General features: G+C 34.0%; 1 protein-coding gene across 1 annotated transcript; it reads left to right on the top strand.

The window, feature by feature from the left end:
* The first annotated feature begins 4,226 nt into the window (after positions 1 to 4,226).
* Arpc2 (Actin-related protein 2/3 complex, subunit 2) lies at positions 4,227 to 19,642 on the top strand. Its single transcript, XM_089637925.1, has 8 exons — positions 4,227 to 4,411; positions 5,320 to 5,413; positions 7,497 to 7,596; positions 8,228 to 8,414; positions 12,537 to 12,672; positions 14,116 to 14,200; positions 15,452 to 15,653; positions 17,143 to 19,642. Exons 1-8 carry the CDS (start codon positions 4,338 to 4,340, stop codon positions 17,168 to 17,170), a joined length of 906 nt encoding a protein of 301 aa, XP_089494051.1. The 5' UTR covers positions 4,227 to 4,337; the 3' UTR covers positions 17,171 to 19,642.
* The last annotated feature ends 35 nt before the right edge of the window (positions 19,643 to 19,677 follow it).

Here is a 19,677-nt window from a genome sequence, read left to right on the forward strand (position 1 = left end):
AATATAGTGAACATTATTGTTATATAAACCTCTTTCTTTCACCTTTTCCCTAAATGAACACATATTGAGTACATATTGTTGTATAACCCTCTTTCTTTCACCTTTTCCCTAAATGAACACATATTGAGTACATATTGTTGTATAACCCTCTTTCTTTCAGCTTTTCTTTAAATGAACACATATTGAGTACATATTGTTGTATAACCCTCTTTCTTTCACCTTTTCCCTAAATGAACATGTAATAAGTACATAATGTGTAGCAAAAAGTTTTACTCTTTCGATAGAAGATTCATGATTCATCCCTTTGACTATTTTTTTCCTTAGGTATAAATTTCAATACACTATTAGCATCCTCCTTCTTTTCTAAATTTCTTTTCTATGGTAATGTAGTAACTAACTAACTAACTAACCATCACGCCGTTTCCCCGCAGGGGTAGGCAGAGAGGACGGACCGCCAAACAACTCGGTCTTGGCACACACTCCTTGCCTCATTCACATTCATACATCGTCTCATACATACTCTTCTATTGTTCTGACTCTTGACATGGCCCGACTCAAGTATCCGATTCACTTGGTCGTGCCATGTCTTCCTCGGGCGTCCCCGACTTCTGCTACCATTCACATTTGCATCGTATATTCTCCTTACACTCCTTTCTTCGCTCATTCGCTCTACATGCCCAAACCATCTAAGCGTCCCTTTCTTGATCTTACTCATTACGCTTACATCAGCCTTGCGCTCTTTGCGGATATCCACATTCCTCACACGATCATACATGGTTTTACCACACATACGCCTCAGGGATCTCATTTCAACAGCATTCAATCTACTTTCATCCTTTTTTTGCCAGTTCCATGCCTCACTTCCATACATCAGGGTAGGTACCAGCACTCCATTGTGGACTGCTAACTTCGCTTCTTTGGACAATTTATTGTTAGCGCCAACTGCGTTCAGTCCTCCATTAATGGAATTACCTGCATTTACTCTTCTTTCAATATCTCTGTCAGCCTTCCCATCTCTCGTAAACATGCTTCCTAAATACACAAATTCATCTACCTGCTCCAAGTATTCCTCATTCACAGCTATATTGCACACTGTTTTCGTACTCTCTCTTTCAAACACCATTACTTTAGACTTACTTACATTCATAATTAACTCATTCTTCATGCATACTTCGTTCATCCTAGACACGAGAGACTGTAGATCTTCTATACTATTAGCAATCAGCACCGCATCATCAGCATACAACAGACAACATACTTTCAAATTATTCAAATTCGCGCCCAATCCCACCTCTTTCAATTCTTGCATACAATTATCCATGTATAGATTGAATAACCACGGTGACATTACGCAGCCTTGTTTAACACCTTTTGTGATATCAAACCACCCCGTAAAACCACCGTTTACCCTAACACATGCAACGCTTCCCTCATACAGAGACGCAATTGCCTGAGTCAGATTTGTATTCACTCCATACTTGGACAACACCTTCCATAGCTTTTTCCTGTCGACTCGGTCGTATGCTTTTTGTAGATCTACAAAGGCACAGAAAAGTTTCTGGTTTTTTGCCAGAAAATTTTCAGTGAGCATACGCAATGAGAAGATCTGGTCCATGCACCCCCTTCCACTCATAAAAGCACCTTGCACATCCCATATTTTATCTTTTGTTTCCTTTCTTACTCTTTCAATCAAAATTCTACTATACAGCTTGCCAACTGAACTTAGCAGGCTAATAGCCCTATGATTCCCACATTCCATACGTGACCCTTTACCTTTGTATAATGGCATGATCACAGCCCTTCTCCAGTCTAAAGGCGTATAACCTTCCTTTAAACATTGGTTAAAAAGATTGCACAACCATGTGAGAATTATACGGCTACCTCCATTAAAATATTCAGCAGCAATATTGTCAACCCCAACAGCCTTACCATTCTTCATACATTTAATCGAACTTTCTATCTCATCCATGCTAATTTCGGTAACATTCACTCCATCGTCATTCATATCTGATTCGCCGCTGGAATCACTGTCACTCACTTCGCTTTCGAAGACTTCCTCGAAATAATTCATCCATCTCTCTTTTATTTTTTCCTCATTCGTCAACATTTTTCCATCTTTTGATTTTATCACTTTCATGCTTCCGTTTTCTGGGCCACTCCGGGACCTTTTGACTTCTTTCCAAAACAACTTAATGTTTTCTTGGAAATGGTTTGTCATTTTCATTCCTTCTTCCTCTTCCAGGCGTTTCTTTCGTTCTTTCACTCCAACTCTTACTTTTTTCTTACATTCCTTATATACTTCTTTCGCTCGATACTTCTCTTCGCTGGAAGCACTGCCAGCCACAATCAGACATAACCATGCTTTCTTCTTCTCTGAGACCAGTGCTTTAATCTCATCATCCCACCATGCATCACCTTTCTTCCTACCTTGCGTACTTATTCCACAAACCTCCCTAGCAGATTCACAAAGACACACTTTTATGTGGTTCCATGTTTCGTCTATGCTTAGACCATCCATTTCCTTCGCATTCAATCTTATCTCTGCACAATTCACATACTTCTCACATTATCGTTTTGTAGTTTTTCTATTTTGATTCTTGTTGGAGTTAGTACCGTTTTCACTTTAGAGCGCCAACCGCGAAAGAGGTTTACTCTCGACACCACCAAAAAGTGGTCAGTTTCAACCTCTGCCCCTCTGAAAACTCTCGTGTCCTCGGTAACGGCTCTCAACCTAGAATCAATTACTACAAAATCGATAATTGACCTCTCATTTCCTCTTTCCCACGTATATTGGTGGATACCTAGTACCTTCATAAAATTCTTTAAATACCTATAATCTAAGAACATATTTTAATACAATTTTAAGAAAATATTAGGAAAATTTTTCATAATATTAGTAAGTTCATACTGGTAAAACAGAAAATATATCCACATTTTAAAAACTAAAAAATAATAATACTAACACCTACATTTTCCCCAAAAAAAATTCCCAGAAATTTCCCATATTCAGAAGTTTCTTCGGGAGGGCAATCCAATTTTGCTGAAAAACAACTTTGTAACGAAAATTCAAGGTCATGCTGCCGAATTCAACCATCTATTGCGAAATCTAACAGCCGAAATTTATCAACCGAATAAATTGAATATACACTTTTGCCAAAAGGACGGAGCAATTCGAGAAAAAATTGAAGCCGAGGGGTGAGAGGGAAGATGTATGAAAACGAAAAAACCTACTTAAATTTTTTAATGACTTATCACATTCCTTGCCTCATCAAATACCCCAAAAAATCATCAGCTAAAAAATAAAATAACTGCGTTAACAACATAAAAATAAAATAATATTATTTCATCATGCTCCACTTTGCGCATACAAAATGGGTTCAAAATTTAGTCATACAAAATGGCTGCCAGGCAATTTCCCGTCACCCTAGATTTGGCTTCAATGCCATTCATACAAAATCGCACTGATGCTCTGTGCTTTCTAGGTCTATGATTTTTGTCACATAAATGTACACTGCTCAGACATCAATATTAATTTTATGCATAATACTTCAATAACTTAGGGAACATTTAAGTTATGTATTTTGACTCAAAGATATTAAAAACCACGTATTCTAATATTTTTGGTTTTACTAAACATATTTATTGCTATAAATAAATACAAAAATGTTTATTTTTTTACTATCATACAAAATAAGTATTATATATCCATACTTGCAATAATAATTATTAAATTATATTACATGCCATTTTGCTAAATCCACAATTACGCACGATGTGACAATCTTATCATGAATCATTATTTATAAATTATATTCTTGATATAATATTCTGTACAATGAAGATCAATGTTATACGCAATATTATATATAATTAGCAGTCTGTGATGCATTATGAACAATGGAATAAAGAGTATTTTAATTAGCCGTTGATAACACATAAAAACAAGAACACAAAAAACAAAAAAAATTAAATGATCGTAGAACAAGATTTTTAAAAAGTGTACTTTAGTACCAATCATAAATAAACTATGGTGCCAATATACTGTTATCGGGTTGATCTGATACCAAAAATAATTCCTCTGAAAAGATCTAAAATTTTGCCAGAAATTTCTATCACGAAAATCAACCCAAAAAATCAAACACACACAACCTGCCCCTATCTTTTGACTTTGTAGTCTATGGTATGCAGCAACATTTTTTATGGGTTGTCAGTTGAAGCATCTGTATCTGTGCATTGCTTATTCTTATTCTTATTCATTCCGGTTGTAAAAAAGGTGCTCTATGTCAAAATTTTAGGGCTTGGTTTCATGAAGTTGAGGTAGTTAAAAGGAAAACATAATGATTTTACTGGAGATTAACAATAGGATAGTCGAAGAGACTCTTACTGTTAAATATAAAAATGCACAAGCTCGGTGAGTCGCCTTTCCTTCTTACAATTTTTGGAACACAGTTTAGCATAATTTTGGCGTTTTGAGACATTTTGATAAACATTCAAGTCATTCGTATTCTTTTTTCAATGTTCGTGTTTTGGCAAAAAACTGAAAGCTTAAGTTTAACGTCAAAATACTAATCAGGGTGAGGCCCCCACGTTGGTCATGTCGGATCCGCCTTTTTATCGCTAAGATATTCTTATCTGACGCATACTATTGGAAACCGCTAATGTTGTACAAATAAACCTAGTTTGAAAGACCATTAGAAGTAGTTAATTTTAAATTGCGCAAAGTTCCAGAATTTGGTTGAAATTAGGTTCGGAAATAATTTTAAAACTTTTTAAATTTTTGTAGATCGCTACATCGGTATGAGTGTGAATGAAGCAAGAGGTGTTTGTAGGATAGAGTCGTGGGGCGTTCAATCATCTTTGCCCATCCTTACGTGAAATGGAGTAGTGGCTTTTTATTTCTGACTTACATAAAATATTTTCATTAGTGCCAAATTTTCCTTATTAGGTGCAACTAAACTTTTTGCATTTATTCAATTTCACAAGAGTATTTCCCTATTTAAATAAATAACTTTTGCATTCTTACCAATAGTAATTAACAGCATTAGAAATCCCAGTGCTTGTCATTAAAACATTGTTCCCTAAATTGATAATAAACTCATTTTATTGTAATCTGCCCTATATTATAATAATATTATATAATCTGTCAACATTTTGAGGGTTATTTTATTGTAAAATTTATTAATTGGTTGGAAAGCACGCCAAACAAATTAGATATGGTATAACTGAATCATGTCATTTGGTTGTATAAAACATGTTTTGATTCATAGATTTGGGGTCTGTTATATCATTGATGCCATAATTCTATCGTCATTTTTTCAGATTAAAGCCGGAAACAACTGATGTGACGGTAGCGGATTTTGATGGAGTTCTGTTCCATATTTCAAATGTTAATGGAGATAAAACCAAAGTCAGAGTAAGTTACCTGTACAAAATAATCCAGTAAAATAAACAGAGAAAAAATCTGGCTATATAGACCAAATGTTTCACCTTTTAATTTGGGGTTGTCTCCTAAAACAATATTTCATGCTATTTACAAATGTATCATATTAATTAAAGCATTCGAAGGATATAACTTTTACAATTTTTAGAAAATACCGAATAGTACTGAAGGTATAAGCCGTCAAAACATTGATATTTGTGGTCGGTCGAAAAGCATGTGACATCACAGTACATGCGTGGCGGTACTGCAGTATGAATTGTGCTGCGTGTGACTTTACGAGACACAATTAGATACATTTTAAATATAATAAATTTTCACAAGGTCACACTCACCTGGAAGTAGACTCTGTCCATTCAACGATTGAAAGGGCAAAAAAAAACTACCCAATTCCAAATATTTTACCGCACGACAAAAAAATTAACGGGAACAATTCATCAGATATTGCAAAACTAATAATCAGTACATTGTACACTCAATGAACTTAGAAAATTTCAAATATTTAAATCCCCTTTAAAATGGTTCACAATCACCTTTTGTAAATCGAAAGAAGAATATGAATGGTGAGGGTTTCCTAATATCAACGATATTATGGCTACGAGCTGACGTAAATGTGTCGGGGATGATACTGTATAAAAATGGTTTTCAGGAAACTGAATTTAAATATTATTATATTAGAAGAAAAGGGAGAGGTGTTTTGAGCGGTGACCGGATAAATCATCAAAATGATAATTTCGCATTTTTAAAAAGTTATATAAAGTCATGAAAAGTGATAAAACAAAATCTCTATTAACTGGGTTAAGTAGGTTAGGTTTAATTTATTTTTTTCATCGTTTCTAATGACTTTATATCACTTTTTAAAGGTGTGTTGAATTGTCTATGTGTTGATTTATCATGGAACCGTTTTGAGCACCCCGGAGGTATTGACCCCCGGGTAAATACAAATCCAATCGCATTAAATACACCAAATTTTGGTGATCTACAAAAGATGTTACAGTGGGTACCAGAGCCACTGCACTTTTTTTACACTTATTTTTTTTTTAATCTTTTTTTCTCTGTCAGATGACGAAGATATGGAAAATAGATATTTATATTTACCTGTTATATAGTTATTTTTTTACTTCCAAATGAAGTTTTCAACTATCTATTTATTATTCTATCTATTCGATCTATTTTATTTATATTTATATTTACCAATAAATAAAATATAAATATCTACTTTATTTATATTTATAGGTAAATATAAATATAAATAAAATATATATATATTTATATTTACCTGTTATATAGTTATTATTTTACTTCCAAATGAAGTTTTCAACATTGATCCTTTTATAATATACCATGTGTCGTACCAAAATATTCCATATCATTTTGAAGCAGAACGACTCAAGTCCACAATGCTTTTTTTTAAACATTTTTTTTAGGCTTCGCATATAAAATATTTTATTTTATTTTCTCATTTTCAATACAAAATTAATTGATTCAATAGGATAAAAAATTAAAATCAATTATCATGAATATCCGCAGAAGTTATGAGACAAAACTTACAGAAAAAAAAGTATTTTGGCTCTCCTGAACATTTAGCTTTTTGGACTTGCATCCGTATGCTTCTCGGGTACAGATATATATATTTGGCCGTATTGTACAGACAATTCATTATTCCCATTAGATTTTAAAATTAATTTCAATTGACTACAAAACTGTTTCTAATTTGATTAAAATTAGTGAATAAAATTTTATTGGTGAACGGAACCCACCTATTCTATTCTAGAACAAACCGTTTTGAAAATATAAAGGAATTGTCATGCGTTCACACTTGCTCTATTTTTTAAAATTGGACATAACCACAGATATTACTGTACTGTGCAGCATTTCTGTGTAAAATAGAACGAAAGTTGAAGTTAATTCAACATTGAGTTTCGTGGATTCTGAGGCATATAAAGCCAGTTCTCACTCATCTATTTCATAGTTCATATAAAATAGATCATAGAAGAGTAAGGTGAGAACTCAAGATTTAGAATGTTACCAAATGAAAAGTACGTTTTTATATTTACAGGTTAGTATTTCACTCAAATTCTACAAACAATTGTTAGAACATGGAGCGGATGAGCTCTTGAAAAGGGTATACGGATCTTTACTCACCGAAACTGAAACTGGTGAGCATTCATTGCTTTTAAATACATATAGCATAGTGTTTACTATAGCTGCAGGGCGAGGACACGGGATTTGAATTGGAAATTTTTCAGTTTGACTTCAATTACAGTGCCAGGCTCCGCTCATGGGTGGACTTTTCTTATTGGTGTTTTTCCCTTAATAATTACAATATGTAAATTCATACTAAGGTTGAGGCGTTTCAAACTCCATCACATTTGATGAACATCAACAATATTTTGATATTGAACAGACCCTGTTAAATGCCGATTCTCAGATATTTTAGCTTTTGATCAAATTGCGATCAGCTTTTAAGCATAACAATATAATCATTAAGCTTTGCAGTTGATCTCAATTTGATCAAAAGCTAAAACGATTGAGTATTGTTTAACGGGGACCGTACAGTTAATAAAAATTCTAAATGTGATGCAATTTGACAACACAACCTTAATTCACAGTCAATTTGACTTATAATACAATTAATGAAAAATTGCAGTTCAAAAGACCGGTAATGTATGTGATGGTGCATCCACTATGAATGGGTTATAAAGCGGTGGTGTACAAAAGATGATAGTCCGATTATTGCTGTGAATCTTGTTTCTAAACGGAGTATTTTAATGTTTGTTTGGTTCGCAGGGTACAATGTATCCGTGTTGCTGGATTTGGAAGATATCCCCGATAATTGGGAGGAGGTAGTAAAGAAAGTGGGACTCTTGAAGCGACACTGCTTCGCTTCGGTCTTCGAAAGGTACTTCAGTTTCCAGGAAGAGGGCCTGACTGGAAACAAGAGAGCCGTCATAAACTATAGGCAGGATGAAACACTGTGAGTTACTATTGTTATTTGAGTTTTACCTATATGCTTTCCATGTTCCAAAGTGGTAGATACTTTCAGTATCGCCCTGTTCAAAGATCACCATTCGTAAACGAAATTTTTTCTTTAAATGTCTTTAGCCGAGTTTGGTTACCAGATGTGAATAGCCGGGTATTTCCCCACCTTCCTCCCCATCTCCTTCCCATATTCATTGTCTTCAGCCCACAGACATATGAATATTAATAGACTAGAAATTAAGGATGAGGGGTAAAATCAACTGTTGACGAACGGAGAGGGTAAAGCTGACTGTGATTCGTCAATAAATCAATCTGATAGTATAAAGGCATCTCGCCTTATAATATCACCATTTAGTTCATAAAAGTAAAATCTGCTTTTGAATGAATAGACATTTTTACATGAGAGCGCAAATTACTCGCCACGTTATGAACAAATTTGCAAAGTCCGAATTCGGCAAAATAAATTTCTTCTATTTTCAGAGTCGAATATTTCGTTTATGTATTTAGTTAAGACACTTTTATAAATGTTCATAATTTACTTCCCAGCAACCAACCAGCTTTGTGTTTCACGTCCAGACGTGTCTCGATGTGATAGTATAATTATGTTTCTACAACTGATCCATATTATACGATGTGAATATGCTTAAAATAAAGTAAAATAATGCTTATATATGGAATGTAATACGACCACAGACATAGGAATTAATAGACGAGAAGATAAAGGCGAGGGGTAAAATCAACTGTTGAAGAACGAAGGGAGTGAAGATGACTGTGATTCGTCAATAAATCAATCTGACAGTAAATAGGCATCTCGCATTATAATATCACCATTTAGTTCATAAAAGTAAAATCTGCTTTTGAATGAATAGACATTTTTACATGAGAGCGCAAATTACTCGCCACGTTATGAACAAATTTGCAAAGTCCGAATTCGGCAAAATAAATTTCTTCTATTTTCAGAGTCGAATATTTCGTTTATGTATTTAGTTAAGACACTTTTATAAATGTTCATAATTTACTTCCCAGCAACCAACCAGCTTTGTGTTTCACGTCCAGACGTGTCTCGATGTGATAGTATAATTATGTTTCTACAACTGATCCATATTATACGATGTGAATATGCTTAAAATAAAGTAAAATAATGCTTATATATGGAATGTAATACGACCACAGACATAGGAATTAATAGACGAGAAGATAAAGGCGAGGGGTAAAATCAACTGTTGAAGAACGAAGGGAGTGAAGATGACTGTGATTCGTCAATAAATCAATCTGACAGTAAATAGGCATCTCGCATTATAATATCACCATTTACTTCTTAAAAGTAAAATCTGCTTTGAATGAATAGACATTTTTACATGGGAGCGCAAATTACTCGCCACGTTATGAACAAATTTGCGAAGTCCAAATTCGGCAAAGTAAGGCAGCTTCTATATTCAGAGTCGTAGTTAGTTTCAGAGTATTTAGTTAAGACACTTTTATAAATGTTCATAATTTACTTCCCAGCAACCAACCAGCTTTGTGTTTCGCGTCCAGACGTTTCTCGATGTGATAGTAACAACTGATTCATATTATACGATGTGAATATGCTTAAAATAAAATAAAATAATGCTTATATATGGAATGTAATACGACAATTGGGTTTATTCTCTTTTTTCGCATCTATTTTTACCAGTTTTCATAGTACAAGTAAACATTTTGCCGTGTTATTTCGTAAAATGAACCGATGATGCCTCGACCATAGTTCGCACAAGAATGATGACGTCACGTTTTCAAATATCACTTGAGGCCGTACGCGAGCCCAGCCGGCTCAATGGAACCGGTATGGGGAGTGGGGATAATACGCTTTTAATCACTTAGGGCAGGTCTACCTAATATTCATATGTCTATGAATACGACAATTGGGTTTATTCTCTTTTTCACATCTATTTTTACAAGTTTTCATAGTACAAGTCACCATTTTCCCGTATTATTTTGTAAAATGAACCGATGATGCCTCGACCATAGTTCGCACAAGAATGATGACGTCATGTTTTCTAAATTCACTTGAGGCCATACGCTAGCACAGCCGGCTCCAATGGAACCGGTATGGGGAGTGGGGAATAATACGCTTTTAATCACTTAGGGCAGGTCTACTAATATTCATATGTCTATGCTTCAGCCTCACAAAATACCACAATTGGGTATGCCATAGTCCCACTGGCAGTTGGAACCCAAAATTATATTATCATAAGGCAATCAGAAACTGTTAAGAAATAATTATAAGTAGTGTTTTATGGCCTGATTAATCATTGATGCATTGGATGCACTTCAAACTGGGACAGTCATATACTTAGCTATGTTCATTTAGCAATAATAACTTTGTATTTATACTAGCTGAAGTCCCCGGCGTTATCCAGACTTTACGAAGATCGAAAGCAGTAATTTTCCTTTTATTTTAAACTTCAAGTATGCAAAATTTCACCAAGTATTATAATTCTGCTTTAATGGTGGGGAAAAGGGGTGGTTTTTCGCAATCTTATATACAGGGTGTATCGGCACTAACCCGACAAACTTTAACCAGCTATTCCATAGCACATTTGGAGTAAAAAATGTTATGGGCACTTTGCTGTCCGGTAGCATTTTTTTTTCAATTAAAAACAAAAAAATTTAAATTTTCCACACTACATCACTGTCATTGGCATTGCGTTTCATGTTCAACAGCTGTTATAAGCAAGTATGTCAAAAAGCGTCTTCGTTCTTTCGCACACACTAAATAATAATAGTTAAAAATGAGACGAATGGTGCCGTGCCATTTCGTTGTGATTGTAGAAGTGCGCCAATATAGGTACACACGTGCATTATTCAACGGAATTCGAATAAAATTTTTGCCAGATGGGTTTTCAAACTTTGACAAAGGATAAAACAGTGGTGACATGTGGTGAAAATATGAATAATAAATTTTTTATTAAAAAAAAAACGTTACCGGACAGCAAAGTGCACATAAGATTTTTTACTCCAAATATGCTAAGGAATAGCTGGTTAAAGTTTGTCGGGTACGTGCCGATACACCCTGTATATATACAGTGACCTTCCTCTCGTTTAGAAGGTCAAGTGTGCAAAATTTCATCAATCTCGGAATAAAACTGTAGATTTGTATAAATCAAATCCACGCCACCCTTTGCGGACACTCTTCTTTATATAAATACTAGCTGACGTGTACCTGACGATGCTCTGAGACTTTTCTCTACCTTCTATAAATATAATGTGCAGGTATTATATATATAAACCTTCCGGAACAAATTCTCTACATGATAGTGAAAACTCTTACCAAAATCCGTTGCGTAGAAAAACTATGCGCACAAACAGACAGACGCGGATAGCGATTTTGTTTTATACTATTTAGAGATGTAGATATTGTTATCAGTAGTTGTTTATTTATTTATCAATATTCCTCACTAAAACTGTATTTAATTTTGCTAAATTCCATCTGACTTTACAATGACATTGACTACACCCAGAATAACCCAATTTACATGAAATAGAAAATTATTTCAATGTATTTATCCACTGCGGTGGAAATCCATATTTTTTATTTTCCGTCTTCATGATTCAATATCTGTTTAGGATTACTCAGTTATAAGTGAACTGAATATATGTTTGAATAATATTTGATCGGTTAGTTATTTGAGTAATCCAAAGGGTCAGGTTCAGTCAAAGATATTAGAAGAACGAGATATGCTATGTTGGCCGCCGGACCGTAGCCGGAGTACTACCTAATTAGGGTACTTTGAACAGTATCGGGACGTGTACGCACAGAAATCTGTTCTATGTATTAGTGCGGATACCTTAGCGCAAGCGAAGGTGTGCAGTAGTATTGGTGAACAAAACCGGCGACACTCGGCAAAACAATTCCACTCAGTACGAACTGCGCATAGCACATCTCGTTCTTCTAATATCTTTGGGTTCAGTCCCCTGCTAACTAAGACCTCCAACATTGCACAAGCAACTTTTTCCCGTAAAGTTATTAGGGTAGTAAGAGGAATTCATATGTTGTCAGATTACATATTTGTAACCTGGAAATGGTTGTAAAAAAATAGTAAAATGTGAATCTTTGTCAAATTGTAATTTCTTTCAGATATGTGGAGGCACAAAGTGACCGAGTCACTGTTGTATTTTCAACAATATTTAAGCACGAAGATGATGTGGTCATCGGAAAAGTATTTATGCAAGAGTTAAAAGAGGGGAGGAGAGCATCCCACACATCACCACAGGTAAACTATTCATTCAAATCCAACTACATACATTTATGTAATGTCAGTCGGGGGAAGTGCATCTACGGGGTATGTACATCTATCTATTTTATGAGAAAACCAAGCCATTTGTGACTGTGTGTGACATCTAGGAACATACTACATATATACTAAACCCATCAGTGCACGCCAATTTTATTCTGACAGCCATTTTATTTTCATGGTGATTTTTACACCTCGAAATAGTAAAACCCTATGTATTTGCTTGTTTTAAATCACATATTGTGAAACTGCGGGAGCTGGCATGTAAAGTCCATTTTTCAATAACATTTTCAGTGGATTAACCTCTCAGAGAGTGAGTTTTTGAAAGAAGAAAGTGTTCAAAAGAGTGAGATCTTTTTACCTCAAAAATTCCCATTTTTTTAAATTTGAATTCATAGTATGCATTGTTAAAAATTAAACTTGTATATAATATCAAAATAACCTAATTAATCAGATAATTATAATGACAATATTTAATATTATTATTATTAGGATGTTTCTTACAAACACCGTCGCACGGTGTGAGTCCATACTCCTTTACGCATATTTTTTAATGGACGTACATGGTGCGGCCATACTCTCCAAAAGGTTAATAAATTTTTGTGTTTATTGTAAAAAAGATATAATAGATAGATGAACTCGCCCCATTTCACAGGTTATTTGCGTCTAGGTGACATTTTGTACTATAATGATTATATTTCATTCTACAATGCTCTTTATGGTTCCCGCGGTAAGGCCTTTAATAAGGAAATGTATAAACGTGTTTTAAACCATTTACGTATTTCTCAAAAGCACACGAAACTTGCCACTTATTGGCGTTTATTGTTAATTGAATCTAACTCGTTAATTTATATGCTGCACTTCCCCGAACGACTTTATACAGTGAATTCTCAATCAATCGCTCCCTGAATAATTGTTTTCCTTCATTATTCGTTTATTTTTTCCAGTCTGGAATTAATTTCATACAAAACACACAAATAGATTGCATCGATTGTTCCTCTTATGTCGAAACATAAGATTAAACATAAGATTGACCAAACGAATGGTCACCGGATAACTTATCAAAATGAAAATTCAACACACCTATAAAAAATGTTATAAAGTTATGAAAAGTGATGAAACAAAAACTATGTTAAATTTTTACGTATATAACTATTTAACCTCGTTTTTGTTTCATCACTTTTAATGACTTTATATCACCTTTTAAAGGTGTGTTTAATTGTCATTTTGAGGAGTTATCATGGAACCTGTAGATAATTGTGCAGCTCACCCAAGTGACACGACATTAGTATGAATATAACACTTTTCTATATTCCCGCATTCATCACTTTCAAAAGCCATAGAGGTTTCACTGTATTATATAATTATTACATTTATATTTATGTACCCTTTAACATTACAACTCTGTTTTATAATCTCCAGGTTCTGTTTTCTCACAAGGAGCCACCGTTAGAACTGTTAAACACAGACGCTATAGTGGGTGATAATATTGGTTATGTTACATTTGGTGAGTTTCAAATATTTATTTGTGCCTAATATGTTTTCTTTTTAAATACATCTATTTGCTTATTGAAGATAATATTAGCGATTTCTAAATGAAAATCTGAAACAGAAAAGGATACGGTCACATCTAGGACTCGAACCCAGGACCCTTGCCGTAGATGATTTGTATTTTGTGTTGCGCCTTTTATGAAAAATAATCTCAAGGGTGACATGTTAGGTGTATACAATATCAGCGCCGGGGCGCCTTAGAATGTCAGGGCCCGGAGCGAACTGCTCCAATTGCACCCGCACAGGGCCGGCCCTGGCGACATATCATTGTTATTAGATCTGAATAGTCAGGTTCCCATCCCACTCCCTTCAGCTTCACAACAGGGTGCCATAGTTCCACTGGCCTCAGAAGGCTGGGATCATTAGGGACTCTAGTAAAGTTTACACATTCATTTATTATTCCATATATAGTACTCTCTCAATAATCCGTCACCCCAAAACCGGGCAATTGTCAAATTAGCGAAAGCTGTGGATTATGTACATACAAATCTGCTCAAAATTAACACAGATATTTCGTAAAAACAAACAAACACTTCTATTGATCTTTCATAAAATTTCCTTTTTATTAAAATTAAGGTGTCGTGTTTACGCTTGCAAGAAGACTCGGTTTTGTAAACTTTTATACAGAAATGTGGCAGAACGAAACGTTTTTTACATTAACGAACAGAAGCACACTCGACAATTGCTAAAATACACAGGAGGACTAAGTGAAATGTACATCTAAATGAATGAATGCGACGAAATTTTTTTACCTAGATTTAGCAGCGGAAAATCAATTTAACTCAAAAATATTATAGCTAGACAGGTTTGTTTAGTTCTTTAAACGTGATAAACGTAACCCGATTGCCCCTTTTTTGGGTTGCATGGTTTTGTCGGGGATGCTGTGCGGAGGGGGCATGATAGTGGGTATGCTAATAAAAGAGTATGCCTGTTACGTTATGCACGCACGCTACCGGCCGACCTGCTAAACCGAACTCGTATCTCAAATTTCGCTCGTAACTCAAAGCAAAAAATCACTCGTTCGCCGGCTCGTATCTCGAAAAACTCGTACGTTGGGGCACTCGTATGTCGAGGTACCACTGTATTTTACTTACTACATGAGAGGTTTTCCCTTTTGTTCCCTTGAAGAAACCGACAAGCGCATTGCACTGGAAGAGTGTATCCATCAAAATAGAGTCAATCTTACTCATCTTTGTTTATGTTTTAGTCCTGTTCCCGCGCCACACATGTGCCGACGCCAAGGACAACACAATAGACTTACTGCACATGTTCCGAGACTACCTCCACTACCACATCAAGTGCTCTAAGGCATATATACACTCGCGGATGCGCGCTAAGACCCAGGACTTCCTGAAGGTGCTCAACAGGGCCCGGCCCGAACCCAAGAATGTCGAAAAGAAGACCATCTCGTAAGTTATCTCACTATATTCATAATAAATATATTACTATAGCTAAACCACAAGCAAAGGTGCGCAAAAGCATGTCTCTTACCAAACACAGAAAAGGCGTGGTTTATTAGTAGTTCACTAGCACTCCTTGGTGGCTTACCACTTTGCCCGCACCTCTCTTCATTCCGGACAATACTAGGAATTTTTGGTTGAACTATAATCGTAATCTTACTTTGAAGACCAATTTAAATTATAGAAGCATTTACACCCCTAATTAACCCTTTCGATGCATAAATCAACCACCATGATCTGTACACATTGCCATTGAATGTGTAAAATGATTAAAGCTGCCCAACGCTCAAGACATATCTACTATTAGTGAGCGGGCTTTTCTTAGTAATGGGTATGGTGTACTTAAAAATCCATTACATTTGATGACAAATTGACATCGGCACCATTTTAAATTTTCGACATTTTAACAGTACCCGTTAAATGCCGATTCTCAACCCGTTTTAGCTTTTTGTCAAATTGTGATTAGCTGACAAGCATAACAAACAATATGACCGTTATGTCGAAATTAATGATCGATTAGTTAGTCATCAACTGTGATGGCAGTTTCAAGCACTTCAACCCCAGCGTTGCATAAGGGATAAGAAAAGGAATGGGTGTCCTAGAGGTTAATAAATTATCTAAATATTTTCCAAGCAATTCAAGTTTACAATAAGTGAAAATTATTATAGGTTAAAAATATATATATTCTTATAAATCAATGATTGCTGATTCCGGGTATATGTATAAACATTTTATTAAATAGAATTAATAAATTGATATATAAAAACGGGTTCAATTCAAATCAGTGACAATTCAACACACTTTTAAAAAGTGATATAAAGTCATTAGAAACGATGAAAAAAATTTATCATTTTAACCCAACCTAACCTAACCTACATAACCCAGTTAATAAAGTTTTTGTTTCATCACTTTCCATGACTTTATATAACTTTTTAAAGATGTGATGATTTATCCGGTTACCATAAAAACGATTTGTACAAGATTTATACGCCTTGTATAAATATTGGTCGGTGGGTTCTGACAAAACTATGGCCGCTTCCTCACGGGTCTGTCCGCCGCGTGTTTGTGCAGGAATTTTTTGCGATTTTGTACTGCGTGTAATCGCACATGGGTCACCACAAAGTATTTCAAAAGCATTAATATTTTTTTGAATTCTTGGTAATTATTTATTTTGGGATTTGTGACCCATTTGGGAATGGCCTTACTGTTAACCGACAAAACAGGTACGAGTGACGTCACATGAACCTCGCCAGATTTCAAAAATTAAAATTTTGATAAATATTTTAACCATGAAAACTATGAAAACAAAACTGGAGTTCATTATTATTGTTAGTGCTTTAATATTGAATTCCTAGAGATATCTTGATCATTTTAATATGTCCTTTCATACACTGGTATTATAATTTGTGTTTTATAATGGTTATTTGTTTTGTTACAGGGGGAGATTATTTATTAGAAAGGATTGATGCGCAGAGAGTGCAGAGAGTTCATTGTGTACAAATGTATTAATTTCCTCCTTTGTTCACCAAAAGGCATTACAAACCAACTCTTCAATGGTATGAATACGGAAGTTAATTGTAGTATTTTTCCTAACTATGTATAAATCGTTTATAGTTAGATGATGCTCAAAACGGTTTCTCATGAACCTGAATGACAAATTTCATCATATTTAAAATCGTAATAAATATTTACTTAAATGTCATTTTTACACTTAAACAGAATCATATTCAGTCAGGTAACGACACGAACATATGTTTTTACAACTGTTTTTTTTTTTACCAAGAATTAATCCCTTTTGATTGATTTGGAAAAGAAAATTAACTTATCTATGTTGAAATACGTATTTATGAAAATACCACCACATTATTAAATACTCTAATTTTGTGATTTGACACTAAACTACATAAAACTCTGATTATCTTACGAACAGGTGATAATGATTTAGATTTTATTCAGGTAAATATTTTATTCATCAAATATCTATTTTATATTATTATAAAAAACTATTTGTGCATAGTAGACCTGCCTTTATACTTCCATTTATTAAATCTAAAACATTTATTTTGCATTCACAGCTGACAATATTCGTTACTGCTTTTTTTTAAACTTAGCTGTTTTTTTTTTCAGTGTGTACAGAAGACTAGTTTTAAATTAGGTCAATTTAAAGTAAAAGACAAGTCAATATTATTTTATGAGGGAATAAACTTTTAAACATGCTTTTTTTATAAATTGGCTGAGCAGTTAATGGGTTTGGGTTCAATTTCTGGCTTCATTGTGGCTTTCTTAGGAATTTGAAGAATGGTTATATTTCAATTACATATTGTCATACAAAACTATTAATCCAAGCATGGTATTAACTTACTAGATGAAAAATTTGTGCAGTTGACATTGTCGTTTATTTATATCTTTATTATTGTACGTACTTGTAAATCGAAATTCATTCTACTTCCACAAGTACAGCCAGGGTTGAGTTTAAAATACAGATGGGTAATTGACTCTTATATTATTATTACCACTTGAATGTATTCAATCTATTTAAATAGTTTACTATGCACTTGTCAATTCTTATTGTAAAAAATAGGTAAATGTAAATTATTATTCTGCAGTTGCAAAAAATCACATGAAGAGATAATATCTGTACACGAATGTGGTTATCCTGGGATAGTCATGATTATATGTAATAAAACAAGTATATTTTCTAATGTGTTGTTAATATAAGCTTATTTTTATTAATAATTTAGAGAAAGTGGTAAATTGTGTATCGGGACTATTTTGCCAACATATTATTTACAATAATAAGTATGGACCTTCATATTATCTTTATTACCAGTGAGGGATTTGTTTAAATATTACATGAATCAAAGGTATTCATAGTTAATTATTATTTTATTAATAATTATTATAACTCATTTAATCAAAATTACATTCATTTCATGTCATTAGTCCGTAAAATATAAAATAAACGGTATTTTGCATAATTATAGGAAAGCTGAAACTTTAGAGTTATGGAATAATGTATCTATGTGCAAAAGTAGCTGGCTTCTTGATTCCCTTCTATTACTCAGGGCCCTAGCGCACACCGGTCGCCGGAGACCATAATCGCCAGGAGACTAAATTAAGGCGACCAAAGCGACAACCAGTGCCTTTTAACATCATGATTGGAGCACTCATCGGATGATGTGGTTGGTCAGTTGTCGAGAGTTTTGCCTGCGAACCGCTGGGCTCGCCGACCAAGGGTGTAAATGCATTTAAACTATTGCACCCAATGGTTGCCAGCGACTGTTGCCTTGTGCGCAAGGAGTCTTATGTAATACAAAATAACATCTTAACCTTAATTTTACAAGCTTTGCTCCAACTCTATTACTGGTAATGCATCATGACAATTTTACATCCCTCCTGCAGTTAAATGTAGTTTACTGGCGTAAATGCATTTATTTCGCATTTCCCTTTATAATAAATATGATATTAACTTTGATAACTCCACCATCCTCGTAGGTGTTGTTTAATAACATTTTTCCGTATTTATTTACACAATCAAAGTTTGGATGTCTTGAATCTGTTACTCGAATTGTTATTTTCCGTTGATATTATGTTCAATTTGGGCAAGAAATTTGTTAGTCCTTTAGCTTGTAAATCTTTTATCGAAATGAAAGTAGTATAGCCAAAACCAGAGATTGCATTTCTTGTCCCTCCGTTAATAGCCACGAACAAAGTTCACGCTTACTATTTATGTTCTGTTTCATTGCATAGCTGACAATTAATTGCTTTAAATATTATTTTTTTAAACTATTTTTAAGTATTTTTGAGTCACGGATCTAGTATTTTACTTTAGAAATTCTTTGGTTTTTATAACATTAAATTATGTCTGATGTTTTATATTTTGATTTTAATACATTTAAGGTGAAATATTTAATAAATAAATATAAATATTACAAAAATTTTGTGTTATTACTAAAGAGATAAAAATTAAATA

This window comes from Hesperophylax consimilis, chromosome 1, assembly GCF_061612785.1.
Source record: "Hesperophylax consimilis isolate HC1 chromosome 1, BYU_Hcon_1.0, whole genome shotgun sequence".
NCBI lineage: Eukaryota > Metazoa > Arthropoda > Insecta > Trichoptera > Limnephilidae > Hesperophylax > Hesperophylax consimilis.